Source organism: Pantherophis guttatus, chromosome 2 (genome assembly GCF_059756535.1).
Source record: "Pantherophis guttatus breed Tessera chromosome 2, ASM5975653v1, whole genome shotgun sequence".
NCBI lineage: Eukaryota > Metazoa > Chordata > Lepidosauria > Squamata > Colubridae > Pantherophis > Pantherophis guttatus.
This window is the reverse complement of record NC_142064.1, coordinates 260,842,506-260,859,185: the sequence shown is the minus strand read 5'-3', so window position 1 is coordinate 260,859,185 and position 16,680 is coordinate 260,842,506. Positions and strand designations below refer to the sequence as shown.

Genomic DNA, 16,680 nt, shown 5'->3' with positions numbered 1-16,680 from the left:
GTCCCTTCCCACTCTGTGACTGTTACATGTGAATTGTTATAGTCCATCTCACACTCAGCCGGATGTTTAGAGTGAATTTGGCCTTTTGATCCACCTGTTGAGTCCTTCCCAAGAACAGACAGGTGTTTGTTGGTTTCAAAGGTATCATTGTAGGATGTAAGCTCTTCCAAGTAATGCAACTATCATAAATACCTGCCAGTCTGAAAGCACCCAAATTGTGACTACAGGGACACTGCCACAGATGTTAAGTGTGAAAATGGTTTTAAGCCCTTTTTTCCCCCCAGAGCCGTTTGTACCTGGTTGCTAACAAATAGTCATAAATTGAAGGTTACTTGTAACTCCTTTCGTCCTTATTAAATTTTATTGCGTTCCCTTTAATCCATCAAGATCACTTTCAATGTTATATAAAGCTTCTAATTGATTACGGAGTGGGCGGAAATATAGGGGAAAGTCTGAGGGAAAGCTGAGGAAAGGGGAGGGGGAGGAGGAGGAGGAGGAAGGGGAAAGAGATGGAGAGAAAGGGAGGCAGGCAGGGGAATCGAAGGAGGAGCAGAGACAGGAGAGAGAGAGGGAGGGAGGGAGAAGGGCCGACTGGCCATCTGATCACCCCCACCACTGCCTGATCCGCCTGCTGAGAGGAGACCCCAGAAGGGACCGGCGGGAAGGAGAAGACAGCAGAGTCCAGCCGAGCAGGGCAAGTGGAGGGGCCTGAGCAAAGGGACCAGAGTGGAGTGGCAGCCACAAGGAATGGACAGTGGCCCTTTCGGGTGTTGAAGTCAATCAATCAACCAATCAGAAGAGACCCTATATATACCATTTGAAACCCTCCAGTCACAAAGGGGCCGTGATTCCCCACCTCTCCATTAGCAGAATGTGTGGATCAATAATTGATTGGGGGGGAGGGGATCCCATGAATGTTGGCTTCTCCCCAATATTTTAAACTTGTTTACTCTCTTTAACAGGATCAATTGTAAATGGTTGGGGTTCGTCCCAGGGATATTTGCTTCTCTCCAGTTTTTGAAACAATTTCCCCTTTAACGAGCTGGTTGGGCTGAGAATAACTGATCGGGGCTCCGTACCTTGAATTTTTCCTCCTCCCCAATTTGTTCCTTTTAAAATACTGTCCTTCTTCTTTAAGAAGCCAGCGAAGATGCCCGCAAGAGCAGCAACAATTCATTCTGGTTTCCTGCCTAGGCACAGCCCAAAGGCGGTCAGCTGATTCGGAGGAAAAGAAGCAAAACTTAACTTTCTCTTTCCTTTCCCGGCGGAGGAGGCGGCGATGGCAGCCGAAGCGTCCTTGCAGGATTTGGTGGGAAAAGCCACCTGCTCCATTTGCCTGGACTTTTTCCAGGACCCCGTGCTCATCCCCCAGTGCGGCCACAACTTCTGCCGGGGCTGCCTGACCCGCAGTTGGGGGACGTCGGAATCGGAGGCTTCCTGCCCCCAATGCAGACAGACCTTCGCGCCCCGCAGCCTCCTCCCCAACAGGCAGCTGGCGCGGGTGGCTGAAGTGGCCGGGCGATGCGGAGGTCCTTGGGGCGAGGAAGGAGGGAGATTCTGCCCGAAACACCGGGAGCCCCTCAAGCTCTTCTGTAAGGACCACCAGACTCTCATCTGCTTGGTCTGCGACCGATCCAAAGAGCACGAGGGCCACTGGGTGATCCCTGCGGAGGAGGCTTTCCAGGAATCCCAGGTAGGAGTCAGCCAGGAGGAATCGCTTTGGAGGGGCATCCAGTGCCAGCCCTCTCAGTCTTTTTACCCCTTTACTTGCTTCCTCCTGCTTTATCCCACCCCTTATCTCCCTGCCTGCAATGTTGAAAAAACAGGTTGACATCCCTGTTGTCACTGATCAAAATTCAGGTGCTTGTCAATTGTATTGTGTTGTCCTGGGCTCTTGTGTTCACCCTTTGCCACCTTCTGATAAACAAAGTCAATGGAGAAGCCAGATTCGCTTAACTGCTGTGTGACTAACCTGACAACGGCAGTGATTCACTTAACAACATTTGGAAGAAAGGTTGTAAAATGAGACAAAACTTCACTTAACTGTCTTGCTTAGCAACAGAAATTGCCTGTAGGAAGAAATAGGCTCCCTTCACCAGCTCCCTTTCCTCATTTGCTCTAGAGCGAAATTGTCATGGAGTCCAAATCTTGAGTGCAGAGGCCAAAAACCACTCCTGCTGGATCAGCCCAAACTTTCATTTCTCAGTGATGCTTCTGGGATGATTGCAACCAGGAGACTCAGGCAGCTCACTTTAATGCCCTTGCAGGGAGTCCTTGGCAATGAAAAAAGTGACATAATGTTTTTTACCCTTGTGATCATTGCAGGCATTCCATGGTCACAGGATCAAAATTTGGACGTTTGCCAACTGTCATGTATTTATGATGATTGAATATACTGGGTCTTCTAACTGGGTCTTCCCTCCGATGTAATTCTTTACAGAAAAGAAACTCAAAACTTATATTTTTCAGATCAAGGTGGAGGATTGCCTGAAGGCTCAGAAGGAGCAGAAAGAAAAAATAGCGACATACAAAGGAGACACAGAGCAAACAGTGCAGGAGAAGCTTGTAAGTATTGATCCAAGGAGGAGGAGCTTCAGAGCTAATAGGAAGGAGAACCCCTTCCGCCATCTTTAATAATAGGCAGCCTGTTTGTAAGTACAAGTTCTGACTCAAATTAATTCAAAGTTAAAGACTGTGTGAGGCACAGAAGTTGTTCTTAACCTGGGGACTGAGATGTCACCATTGGCTGAATGAGTCTCAGTTGGGTTAAGTGCCCCTATCCCATGAGCTGTGTTTTATGCAATAGGTTTGGCTTGCTTAATAAATTAAGGCAAATCGTATTTCATCACTGAAAAAATTGTGAACACAAACATTTTTCTGTCTACATTTTTGAAATCCCTGATTGCTAAGAAAATTTTCATGAGAGATCATTTACACTGGAGCCTTTTTTTTTCTTTTTAGAAACATCCCCCTTGTGTTTTTTAATGTCAAAAGGATTTTTTTCTTCCTAGGAAATTCTCCCACTTCACTTTTGGATTCTTCAAGGAATCCATTTAATTCTCATGACAAAATTAAAATTATTAAATAAAATAATTAAAATAAAATAAAATTATGCCATTTGCTTTTTCTTTCTTGTTCTAGGATCGCATCGACAAAGTGAAAAAAAGTGTAATGGCTGAATTCAGAGAGCTACAACTCTGTTTAGAAGGACAGGAGAAACTTCTATTGACTAAAATGGAAGAAACGGAGAAGGATATTATGGCAAGAAAGGAGAAGGGTTTGGCCAAGCACATGGAGGAACTGGGCTCTCTTGACCATCTCATCCAGGAGATAGAAGAGAAGCTTCAGCAGCCAGCCAGCAAACTCTTACAGGTCAGGTTGTATCATAGAGATCATAGAATCCTAGGGCTGGAAGGGACCTTGGAGGTCTTCTCTGCAGAAGGCAGAGTCCTTATTCCATCCGGAACAAATCTATTATTGGAAGCCTCCAGTGATGGATCACCCAGAACTCTGGGAGGGAAGCTGTTCCACTGATAAATACTTCTCACTGTCAGGAAACTCTTCTGTATTTTAGGTTGGATCTCTTTGTGATGAGTTTTCACCCCGTGCCTCTTGTCCTGCCTTCAGGTGCTACGGAGACTAAATCGATGCCCTTTTCTCTATGACAGCCTTCCAAGTATTGGAAGATGGCTGTAGGGTCTCCCCTAAGCCTTCTCTTTGTTAGGCTGAGCCTACCGTGTCCCCTTTCCCATTCATTGTACAGTTTGGCCTCCAGAGCTCTTATCACCTTTATTGCTCCTCTCTGTCTCAGCATTTTTTTGGTATCATGGTGTACCAATGATGAAATGGAATAGCCTGCTTTAGCCCCTCCACAGAATACTCTTTTTGACTCTTTCCTTCCCCCTCCCCAGAAATTTAATTGAAATTATAATAGTGAAAAGTACAAATGGAAATAAAGAAAATGGGGAAACGGAGAAGGATAAGAATGGGAAAGAAGTGTCAGATAAAGGGAAAACAAAACATTTTCAGCACAGTAAAATACAAAATAAAATTACAGCCTCAAGTTATTTTTTTATATTTACTCATTATTAGCCATGTGTATAAAAACAGATTAGTCTAATAAGAAAAATCAAGTATCAAGAGTTCTTTTTTTTTCTATCTCAAGCAGAAAGTTTAGAAGCAGCTTCCAAGTAGAAGCAATGGGTCAGATCTAATTAAAGCAGTCAATTTTGTCATTTTTTCTAAATTGGCTTAAATTAGGGATACATAATGTGATACAGAAAAAGCAGGCCATGCAAAAAGCAGGAATTCAAACTACTGGACACTGTCTCTATATTCTTCACAATTTGAGGTTCCTGTCCCCTATTAGAGGATGTAGTGGTGGGTGTTCTTTGTAGGGTCTCCCCCTCCCCTTAATCTCCAGGCAAGGAAAAACCCAACACTGATGACTTTCTACAAAGTATTATAACCACCTGGATTTTCCAAAGTGCCTTCATTCTGGAAGCATAAATGCAGGGCATGTTTTTATTCTATTGATGCACTGTTTTGTTTTTCAAATGGTCTTTTCTTTTTGCTATTATGTTATATATATATATTCTGTAATTGTGTTGAATTCAACTAGGGTATAATTTTTCTCAGTCAAAAAAGTAAAAACAATACCTCTCCAAAAGAGGTTGAACAGCTGAGGAAAAAAGAGCAATGGGATTTTTTTTCTTTAAAAAAATGGAAGTACTTTATATGTCTGTTAGTGTCTAGTTGTCCAGAGGTTTCACTCATTTGTTTTGTAAATGTAAGAATTTAATTTTCTGCCTAGGAAATGGCTCCCTTCAATGCGTTCTCTCTCTTTTTTTTAGGACATTGGAAGCATCTTGAAGAAGTAAGTAAATCCACCCTTTTCTTTACAGTCTCAGAGATCAGCAGCTCCTCCAGCAGTTTTCCTATTTTGGAAAGGTCTTTCTGTATTTCACAGTATTTTAATGTAAAGATTGCGTACTGTATTTCAGGGCTTTTTAGACATTTCCTCAGATAACTTCAACACAATATAATTAGCAATATTTGAGATGATCAATTATTGTTGGTTGCATAGTCAGCCAGATGTTTAGACTGAATTTGGCTGTTTTATCTGCCTATTGAGTCCTTCCCAAGAAGAGACAGATGTTTGATGGTTTTGAAGGTATCATTGTAGGATGTAAACTGTTCCAAGTAATGCAACTATCATAAATACATGCCAGTTTCCAAGCACCAGAATAGTGATTACAGGGTAACTGTGACAGATGTTAAGTGTGAAAATGGTTGTGAGTCAGTTTTTTGAGAGCCGTTGTAACTGGTTGCTAACAAATACTCATCAATTTCCTTAGACAACCTCAACAGGACATAATTAGCAGTATTTGATATGGTGAATTGTTATAGTCCGTCACACACTCAACCAGACGTTTAGATTTAATTTGGCATTTTTTTCCACCTATTGAGTCCTTTCTAAGAAGAGACAGATGTTTGATGGTTTTAAAGGTATTGTAGGATGTAAGCTATTCCAAGTAATGCAACTGTCATAAATACATGCCAGTTGCCAAGCACCTGAATTGTGATTACAGGGACATTGTGACAGATGTTATCTGCAATTTCATTGCATTACCTTTAAATTTAAGTTTACTTTGGTGTCATTGCACCTCGTACAACGAAATTAAATGCCATCTTCAGTGTACATCTATTATTACTAATAATAATAATAAAACAAAAACACATATCCTTCACATTCTACACAATTAAATTGAAAACCTGTGATACTGCATTAGTATTGCATTATACAGTAGAATTCAACATAGTTACCGCTCTGGGATAGAAGCTGTTTTTCAGCCTATTTGTCCTTGTTTTTATTTACCGTCTGCCAGATGGCAATAGTTCAACAAAAGGGGTGCCCAGGATGAGATGGATCTTTAAGAACGTTTTGAACTTTCTTAAGGCAGCGGGAGCTATAAAGCTCTTCCAAGGAGGGGAGGGGGCAACCAATGATCCTCTGGGCAATGATGTTAACTGTTACGTTGGGTGAATGAGGACGCAGCAAGCCAGAGTAGTGAGTGACAACAGCTCTTTATTGTATAGTGAGAATCCAGCAACTAACCCAGGGAGCCAGCTCCCTTTATATACCTTGCAAGCTGTAGCTTCCTCTCCCCCCCTTTGAAACCCTCTGGAGAGTAATTGGGGTTGAGCCTATCTAGTATTCCTCGGAGTTTCCGCCCCATTAATTGTTCTGCCGGGCTTCGGACTGTGGCTGTACAGGGTGTGGAGTGCTGAGCTATTAAAAACTTGTCTACCCTTTCCTGCCAGTCTCCGGGGCTTAAACGTGAAAGGGCCTCCTTTGCTGACCTCACAAATCTCTCAGCCTGTCCGTTACTAGCCGGATGAAACGGGGCCGAAAGGACATGTCTGATCCCTAGTCCCGCTAAGTAACCCTCGAATTGTGTCGCGGTGAATTGTGGCCCGTTATCTGACACTAGGATGTCCGGTAACCCATGGGTGGCGAATAACTGTCTTAGCTCCCTGATGGTTGCGTCGGTGGTAGTGGCCTTCATTAGCTTGATCTCTAACCATTTGGAGAATGCATCTACAACGACCATGAAGGTCTGCCCATGAAATGGGCCAGCAAAGTCAATGTGTATCCTGGACCAGGGTCCCTGGGGTCTTTCCCACTCCCTCACGGGTGCCGTTGGTGGATCTGATCTGGACTCTTGGCAGGGCTGGCATCTCCCCACCCACTCGGTAATGTCTGTATCCATGTTGGGCCACCAGACGTAGCTCCTGGCTAGCCCCTTCATTCTTACAATCCCAGGGTGCCCCTCATGCAACAATGTGTGTCATCCTGGGTGATAGTGCTGCCGGTGTTGGCCGATCTCCCGCGAGGAGACCCAGGAGCGGTCGATGGTCGGTGATTAGCTCAAAGTCTCTCCCGAACAAGTACTCGTGGAATTTCTTTACTCCCGAAACGGCAGCGAGGGCCTCCTTGTCGAGCTGACTATAATTTCGCTCGGTGCTTGACAGAGTTCGGGAGTAGTATGCGATGGGCACTTCTAGGCCATTCGGGAGTCTATGGCTCAGGACGGCTCCCACCCCGAACGGGGATGCGTCACATGCTAGAACAAGGGGAAGAGTTGCGTTGTACTGGATTAGAAAACTCTCAGCTGATAGCAGTTTTTTAATGCCGGCAAATGCCCTGTCTTCAGCCTTCCCCCATTTCCAAATTGCTTTCTTAGTTAACAGTCTATGTAAGGGTTCTGCCACTGTTGCTTTGTCTTTAAGGAAGATGGCGTAAAAGTTTAATAGTCCCAGGAAGGCCTGTAATTCTGCCTTGTCCTTGGGGGTGGGCACTTCTTTGATTGCTCTGATCTTGCTCTCTGTGGGGTGTATGCCGGTGCCATCTACCTGTATCCTAGGAACTCGACTGAGGGGACTGCGATCATGCATTTGTTTCTTTTTACTCTGAGTCCTGCGTCCCTGAATTTCCTTAGGACCTGCCTCAGCCTTTCCCTTAGCTGCTGCTCATTGTTGGCGGTAATGAGCACGTCGTCAAAATAGGGCACCACCCCGGGGATTCCCTGTAGTAGCCGCTCCATGGTACTTTGGAACAGTCCGGGGGCTACGCTTACTCCGAATTGCAGGCGGGTGCACTTGAAGGCCCCTCTGTGGGTTACGATAGTCTGTGCCTCTGCAGTAGCGCCATCTACCGGCAGTTGCTGGTACGCCTGCATAAGATCAAGTTTTGCGAAGATCTTGCCGGGGCCCAGGGAATGCAATAAATGGTGAACGATGGGCACGGGATAGGTGCTCTGCTGCAGGGCCTTATTTATTGTGCATTTATAATCAGCGCTTATGCGCACTGATCCGTCCGGCTTTACCGGTGTAACATTTGGGGTCTCCCATTTGGCGTGGTCGAGTGGAACAAGCACCCCTTGTTTGATTAATTTGTTCAGTTCAATGTCAATTTTGGGCTTCAGGGCGAACGGTACCCGCCTAGGCTTTAAACGGATAGGTGCAATATTGGGGTTGAGGTTAAATGAAATCGGGGTCCCCACATACTTGCCAAGCCTTTCGTCGAACACGTCCTGGAACTCCTGCATCAGGTCCTCTTTCAGGGTGCTTCAAACGTTCCTTACTCCGGTGAATCCCATGCCTAGGGCTCTAAACCAGTCCATGCCCAGGAGGCTTGGGAGGTTGTCGCTGATGATGGTGAGGGGCAGTTTCTCGGTAAACTCCCCGTGCTGTACTTGGAACTCGCCTCTTCCTTCGACGGGTATGCGGTTCCCTTAGTAGTCTTTCAGTCTGCGTTGCTGTGGCTGGAGCTGTCGCTTGTGTACGCTGGGGATGACTTTCTTTAGGTTCTCCCAAGACATGATGGATATCGGCGATCCCGTGTCGATCTCCATCTGGCACTCCTGTCCCTCGATTTCGACCGTGGTGTAGGTCTTTTCTCCGGGCGAGGTGCAGGTCTGTGCGATGCGTATGGTGTAGGCCCCAGCGTCTTCAAATTTCGCACCCTTCCGGTTGCCACCATCTTTGTTGGGCCTTCGGTGTGGCGCTGGCTCGGATTGGAAGGTTTGGCCACGTGGTTTGTAGCTCTGGTGTGTCTTGGATCTGCAAACCCGAGTGATGTGGCCCCTTTTCTCACAGGAACGGCAAACGGCGTCCCTGAACTTACAGTTTTGTCGTGCGTGGGGCCCTCCGCAGCTGGCACATCCGTCTCTTGGCTCCCTCTGGGCTGTGCGGGACTGCTTGGTGCGGTAGACCTCTTCTTCAGACTCCCCCTCGCTCGCGGTGCTTACGGCCTCTTGGTGCACTGGCGCCGTCTTCTGCGTTGTTCTGATTAGGTGGGAGCTCTTTAGTTTCTCTGCAGCCTTTACTGACGATTCCTGCGCTCTTGCCTCGTCCAGGGCGATGTATAGGGTCAGTTTTGACCTCGCGAGCAGTCTTCTCTGGAGCCGGCTGTCTCTCACTCTGCAAATTAGTTGCTCTAGGAGCATCTCATCCAGGTCTCGGTACTCACACTGGGTTGCGGCCTTACGCAGGGCAGCGACATACTCGCTGATCGATTCGCCCTTCTGCTGGAGCCATTGCCGGAAATCATACCGCTGGATGTACTTCGATGGCGTTGGTGCATAGTGGTCTTTCAGCAGGGTCTGTAGCGTCGACCAGGAAATGTTGTGGACCGAGTTCGGCTCCGACAATGCTTCGGCTGTGTCGAAGACCCGTGGTCCGCAGTGGCTCAGGAACAGGGCTTTCTTTCGAACGTCCGGTAGCCCTTGCATGTCGTTTGCCACCATGAAGCACTCGAACCGGGACATGTAGGATCCCCACTTCTCTTCCTTGGGGTCGAACGGCGCTGGCGGGGTGTAGGTAGACATCGTTTCGGGATTCTCCTGTGCTCCGTTCGCTCGCCTGGCTGGATTCGGATGCGGTCTCCGGTCCCCTCTCTGAACGTGGCTTCAGCTCTTTTTCTCGAGTGTGGCTTCAGCTCTCCTCTGCTTCTGGCCTCAGAATCCCATCCTCGTCGCCAATGTTACGTTGGGTGAATGAGGACGCAGCAAGCCAGAGTAGTCAGTGACAACAGCTCTTTATTGTATAGTGAGAATCCAGCAACTAACCCAGGGAGCCAGCTCCCTTTATATACCTTGCAGCTGTAGTGGTCAGCCAATCAGCTGAGGGTCAGTTAATTTGAACTTCCCGCCAAACAAACCTATTTACATAACATTAACCCTCTGGAGCACTGTCCTATCTGCCACGGTGCAATTGGCAAACCATACACAGGTGCAAGATACTCTCTATAGTGCAATGGTAGAAGGTCACCTGCAGTTTTTCATTCAGTTGTTTTTTCCTGAGTAGTCTCAAGTAGTATAATCTCTGCTGGGCCCTTTTGACCAGTGCTGCAGTGTGAGCACCCCAGGTCAGATCCTCTTTTATGATAACACCCAAAAAACTAAACCTGGCCACTTGCTCCACATGGTCTCCATTGATTAGTGAGGGCTGGATATCTGATCTATTCCTTCTGTAGTCCACTATAAACTCCTTGGTCTTATTGGTGGTAAGGACCAAATTATTGTCTCCACACAGTGAAAGCAACTGGTCCACTTCATCTCAATAGGCAGACTCATCCCACCCCCTGGAGATGAGTCCTACCATTGTTCTATCATCTGCAAATTTAATAATAGTATTAGTGGCGTGAGTGAGAATGCAGTCATGTACGTAAAGAGTATAGAGTAAGGGACTCAACACACAACCCTGTGGTTTACCAGTGTTAAGAATAAGGGCCGAGGAGGTGTGATTACCTAATCTGACCCTCTTGAGAGCGGCCAAACAGGAAATCCATAATCCAAAGGTAGATTGAATGAGAAAGTCCAAGGTCCTTAAGTTTAGATAGACACTAGTCTATGTGGAAGAATTGTGTTAAATGCAGAACTAAAATCCATCAAGATCAGTTTGAATATTATATCCATCGTCTAATTACCTACGTCACCCATAGTAGTCATGTGTCATCAGTCATTTGGTAAGATACAATCCATTGTTTTGGCCAAGAGATTCACAAGAATTTTCAAGAGTAGGGAGCCCCAAAACTGAAACTTATTGGCCTTTACTAGATCTCTCCTTGAACTTGACGAAGATGGATAAGTGCAGTTCTGGATCAGGATCCACTGAGTCACACATGGTGCCCATATTTGAATAGCTAGCCAGAGAAATGACTGAAGCCATGGAAACAGGGCCCTTCTCAGTCAACAGGAGTGCTGATTTCCCACCAGCTTACCAGGTACTTGGGATCCGAGGACAGGGCAACACAAGAAAATGACAATCAATGAGTTAATAGCTGTCCATCAACCCCCCACTTAACAACTAAAAGCCACACACAACCAGGCACCACATAAATACAATGTGTAGAACAGCCCAGTGCACACATTCTGGAGAGAGAGAGGGAGAGGGAGAGGGAGAGGGAGAGGGAGAGGGAGAGGGAGAGGGAGAGAGAGAGAGAGAGAGAGAGAGAGAGAGAGAGAGAGAGAGAGAGAGAGAGAGAGAGAGAGAGAGAGAGAGAGAGAGAGAGAGAGAAGTTTCCTAAGGATGGTCTCCAGCACGAGTCTGAAAGCTCAGAAGTCAAAACCTCCAGTGACCAACTTAGATTGGATCCTGTAGCTAGCCAATCCTCAAGCACCATCTGATGGTTTAGAAAGCTTCTATTGGCAGGTTGATAATGGTTGCAGGAACTGGGCATGGCTAGTCTAGTGAAGAGAAGGACCAGGGGAGACATGATAGCAACAGTTTTCCAATATTTGAGGGTCTGTCACAGAGAGGAGGGGGTCAACCTGATTTCCAAAGCACCTGAAGGCCAGACAAGGAATAATGGATGGAAACTGATCAAGGAGGGATTCAACCTGGAAATAAGACAAAAATTCTGACTGAGGAGAATGAACCACTGGAAGAGCTTTGCCTTCAGACGTTGTGGGAGCTTCATCACTTGAAGCTTTCAAGAAGAGGCCGGACTGCCATCTGTCAGAAACGGTGTGGGGTCTCCTGCTTGGGGGTTGGGTGTGTGTGTGTTGGACTAGATGACCTACAAGGTCCCTTCCAACTCTGTTGTTCTGCTATTTTGTCTTGCCAGATACCAGGCAAAGGAAACATATGAAAATCCGGTGGATTTACTTCTAGAACCGAAGTGGACAATTTGGGATTACAGTGATATGACTGAGCTTCTGAAAGGTGCCATGAAAAAACTGAGAGGTAAAAAACAGCCGCTGGGGTTTTACACTGGATGACATTTTGAGCATCCAAGAGAGATTCTGGGTCAATGTCACATGGATCAAAGAGGGATCGATTTCAGGATCAGTGTCTCAGTTAGGATTGTAAATGGAGACTACCTGTAGTCTTCGTAGCCCAAATCAGTGGTGGGTTCCTACCGGTTCGCTCTGGATCTTGCAAACTGGTAGTAGCGGTGGACATCATCACAGACACTCTGCGCACGCACCCACATTGTGAATCGGTAGCGAAGGTAAGTGGAACCCACCCCTGGCCCAAATCCATATGCCCTGATCACTGGGGAAGCAGAATAAGTTTCCACTAAGTATAATGGAATACATACAGGTAGTTCTTGACTTACGACCTCCGTTGAGCTGAAAATTTCTGTTGCTAAGCAAGGCAGTTGTTAAGTGAGCAGTGCCCCATTTTACAAACTTTTTTGCCACAGTTATTCAGAAAATGACGGCACTTAAGTGAATCGTGGTTGATAAATGAATCTGGATTCATGCATTGATTTTGCGTGTCAGAAGCTCCCCAGGAAGGTTGAAGAGGACAATCCCAGAATCATGGGATGCTGCAACCATCGTAAATACAAGCTGGTTCCCAAGTGCCCAAATTTTGATCACGGGACTGGGGAGGCTGCACCCGTCATAAGTGTGAGAACCGATCATAAAGCTCCTTTGTCAGTGCTGCTATAACGTCACTAAAAAAATAGTTGTAAATTGAGGACTACGTGTATACGGAATGTGTAGTAGAATATATTTATACCTGATGGAATATATGTAGCCACCAATGACATTCTGGCTTGTAGCTTTCCCTATTCCTTATTTCCTGATCTGAGTCCAAGGAAAGCAAACCAGGGAATCTGAGGGAGGCCCTTCTGTTGCTCCAATTCCAGGGATGAGATGCTGAATTCCTCCCTTTTCTTCTCCAGATACTCTGCAAAGTGGACTTCAACTACAGGAAGGTAAATATGAGTTACAGGAATTGGAATTCCTTGCTATTTTAAGCTCTGATGCCAGTAACGTGAAGAGAAACATAATAGATGAAAAAGAAAAATATAGGATTAATTACTATATAAGACTATGATGATCCAGTAAACTTTAATGATTATATGATTTATGAACTATTACTTGCCATTTATATGTACAATATTAGCTAATGCAGTGGAGAAAAATTCCTTGCGTGACTGATCACATTTGGCCAAATCAAGCGGTTGTTCTGTTCTGTTCTGTTCTTCTCCTCTACTCCTGCTCCACTCTGTTCCATTCTATACATACCATATTTTTTGGAATGTAAGACGAACCTTTCCCCCCCTAAAAGAGGCTGAAAATGTGGGTGCATTTTATACTCCGTATGTAGCTTTTTGGAAGCTTTTTTTCAGCCCCACCGAGGCACTAATGAAGCACTAGCAAGCAATCTTCCCAGCTTTGCCTGCTCCCTCAACTCCCTGAGTGAAGCGGTCTCCCTGCTTTGCTCCGACTCTCAGCTGTTCTTTAGAAGCTTTTTTCAGCCCTAACCAGGTACCAGTCGAGTGAAGCTTTGCCTGCTTATCTCATTGCTGCTTCCTCTCAGCTGTGCCTTAGAAGCTGTTTTTTATCCCCAAGCAGGGGATAAAAAACCAGCAAACTAATGTGCTGAAGCTGACCAGACTAAGGACGATAGCCAGATGAATACCTGGTAGGCAATTTTTTTTTTCCTATTTTCTTCCCCAAAAACTAAGCTGTGTCATATACTCCGGTGCGTCTTATACTCTGAAAAATACGGTAATCTAAAAAACTGAAGCCAATCTTGGTGTAGAATGAAATACCTGGACAAATGGGAAAATATGACCTGGGAGTGAAAGGAATCTTGAATTCCTACCAAGCTAATAACATCCCGTTGATTTTACTGCCTGACTATAAGTTGGTGAGAGACCAGGTCTTTGGGAGCAGAAATTAGGTCCTTTGGGTCAAAGCAAATAGCAAAGTTGGAGCATCAGGGTTGCCTCCACTCTGTGGTCCATCAGACTGGTGAAAGCAGAGGTTTCCTGTATAAGATCCTCCCCTTTTGTACATCCCTGTGATACCCTGATGCTCGTAGAGAAAAGGGCAGAGCTTCCTCACATCCCATCCTGTGTCCCAAGTTACCTCTGGGGGATCCTTCTGACTTTTCCCAGTTCAGAATTGAAACATGGCAGCCTCTTGCTCTGCCTGATCTTCTGGAAGAGGTGGAGCACTATGAAGGGTTTGAAGGACTTGGCCATTGTGAGACTTGTGGACTTCAGTTCCGAGAATTCCCCATCCAGGATGGCAAAGCTGGACGGTAATCAGCAGAGTGGCGGCCACCTGGGAGACTAGAGACTAGGGGAATTGACCAGTGGAGCCAAGAGACGAAGAGCTGAGGGGAGGAGCCAAAAGCTGTACAGGTAGTCAACGTATCCTGAAGGTGTGCAGCTTAGTGGCAGCTGGAGGGGAGGCAGATGGACTGGAAGATGGCGAAGGCAACCTAAGTGAATGGAAGGAGAAGGCCAGAGGAGCGCTGAACAGGCCGGCAGTCAACAGAGGATGGGACTAAGACAGTGGCAGAGCCCGAGTGCTTGGAGAAAAGGGAGCAGAGGGACCTGTACAATAGCAGCCCCATCAGCCATTGGAATTCTGTTAGTTGAAGTCTACAAGTCTTACAGTTGCCAAAGTTGGAGGACTCTTGATGAGGCAATGCTGAAGTGTTGTTTAAAAAATCAATGAGTCTTCCAGTCCTGGTGGTGGGGGCGGTGTTTGGAAGCTGAACTCCATTCACACAAGAGGGTTAAAGTCTTGGGGGTGAAGACATAAACCAGGCCTGCAGCTGAAGCTCTTGTTTTTTTCCTTCCTCCTTCTCTTCCCCCTTACAGAGAATGTAACTCTGGATCCAGACACAGCCAATCCTGGCCGCCTCCTCGAAGTCTCCCAAGATCGAAAAAGTGTTAAAGTTAAAGGAAAATATCTTCTCTCAGACAGCTTAAGAATTCTATTTTATCCTTGTGTCCTTGGCTGTCAGAAGTTCTCCACAGGGAAACATTTCTGGGAAGTTATGGTTGGAGATGGAAAAGGATGGGGTGTAGGGGTTGCCAGTAATCCAATGAACTTAACAAATGTTGATAAGGAGACCAGGCGCTGGGAGTTTCGGAAAAGCCTAGGGAACTACTGGGCCACATCTCCAGCAAAATGCTCTAAACTGGTCCTGACTGAGGAGCCCACGAGGATCCGCATTTCTCTCAACTGTGAAGGGGGACAAGTGAGGTTTTTTGATGCCAGCACAGCAACTCTGCTCCATACATTCTCAGACGCTTCCTTGGTTGGAGAGACCCTTCTGCCCTTTTTCTATTTGTTCCAAGGCGTCTGCATGACACTCCCCTAAAAGAAGGGACATCCATAAACAAAAATCCCTATTTGCCAAGCAGGGATCTCCGAAAGCCTTTAAAGCAGAGATTCCTTAGCTTTTTGCTACTTCAGCTTCCTTTATTGTTCTATGCCACCCTGGTCAGTCAATCAGTCCTTATAAAGGAATAACCTGATCATCATTTCTATTTGTCTGGATAAAAAAAAAATAAAGTGTCCTAGGATCTTTATTGGCTTTGGCATCATGTGTTCAGGTGTATCAGTATTAAAGATACCTTACAGCTAAGCCTGTCAATCGTGATTTTATATGTCTGTCACAGCTCTCCATCCCATTTATGGATCATGCTTGTTTGTTTCATGTTAGTTGCAATCAATGATTGTGTAGGTGTCCATAACTCCGTATATTCTATAATCATCCCCTTCTTTTTTTTCTTTCCTTCCCCCTTTTTTCCTCCCGTTTCCTTTTAACACATAATTGTCATAATTATGTATTACACTCGATATAAGCTTTATAGCCTCACAGGTATAGGAGGAGGAAGATGCGTTGGATATGTTTGCCACCTTGAGTTATTTGTAAAAATAATAAAGGCGAGATAAAAATAAATAAGGGAGTGAAACTTAACTGATATGGTGACTTTGAATGCTGACAGCAGATCTCTGGAACCCCTCAAAGCATCTAAAGAACTGAAGATTGACAAGCTGCTCTTGGCAAAGGAGCAAATGAGGAATCCTAATGAAGATACCTAATACAGGTAGTCCTGGACTTACAATTGAGCCCCAAATTTCTGCTCCCAAGTGAGACAGCAGTTAAGTGAGCTTTGCCCCATTTTAACTCTCACGGGGGAAGAAGGGAATGAAAAGGAGGAGGTTTTGGCAGGAAAAAGGAAGGGAGCAGTGGATAGAGAGAGAGGGCGAGAGGGATAGGTGGGTCTCTTTGGGGGCAAACCTGAGGGAGAAGGGAGAGAAGGGAAGTGGGGCCTCCTGGCTCACCTGGCCTCCACCCCACCAAGTGAGGGGGGGAAGCAACACATGAGGACGGGTTGAGGAAAGGGAGAGAAAGGAGTGGGGGGAAAAGGAGGGAAAAGTCTGTGAGGAAAGGTTGAGAAAGGAGGAGGAGGAAGGAGATGGAGAGAAAGGGAGGCAGGCAGGGGAATCACGGGAGGAGCAGAGGCAGTGGCAGGAGAGACCAGCAAGCAGGAGGGGGCGGGGGAGAGAGGAGAGAGAGGGAGAACTGGCTGAATAGCCATCTGACCCCCACCCAACCATGTGAGGGAGCTGAGTGGAGTGGCAGCCACAAGGAAGGGACTGTACCAGGGGAAGGCGCCTGGATGGTTGGAAAAGAAGGCAAGGGGAATCTATCACATGACTCGGGGACCCTGCAACTGTCATAAATTTGAGTCAATAGCCAAGCGACTGAATTTTGATCAAGTAATCATGAGGATGCTGCAATGGTCATAAGTGTGAAACACTGTCATAAAGCACTTTTTAATGCCTATATACATTAAAAATGAGAAATGTTAAAATGCTTATTATTTGACTTCACATATGTCAAGTT

The 16,680-nt window shown here is 46.0% G+C and overlaps 2 protein-coding genes across 2 annotated transcripts in view; both read left to right on the top strand.

The window, feature by feature from the left end:
- The window catches only part of LOC148115701 (E3 ubiquitin-protein ligase TRIM39-like), a 36,087-nt gene that overhangs the window by 4,059 nt on the left and 15,348 nt on the right, over window positions 1-16,680 (top strand). The window lies entirely within an intron of this gene.
- On the top strand, window positions 1,034-15,747 carry LOC148115702 (E3 ubiquitin-protein ligase TRIM39-like). Its single transcript, XM_087883975.1, has 7 exons — window positions 1,034-1,693; window positions 2,470-2,565; window positions 3,142-3,372; window positions 4,854-4,876; window positions 11,633-11,751; window positions 12,701-12,733; window positions 14,639-15,747. Exons 1-7 carry the CDS (start codon window positions 1,280-1,282, stop codon window positions 15,142-15,144), a joined length of 1,422 nt encoding a protein of 473 aa, XP_087740101.1. The 5' UTR covers window positions 1,034-1,279; the 3' UTR covers window positions 15,145-15,747.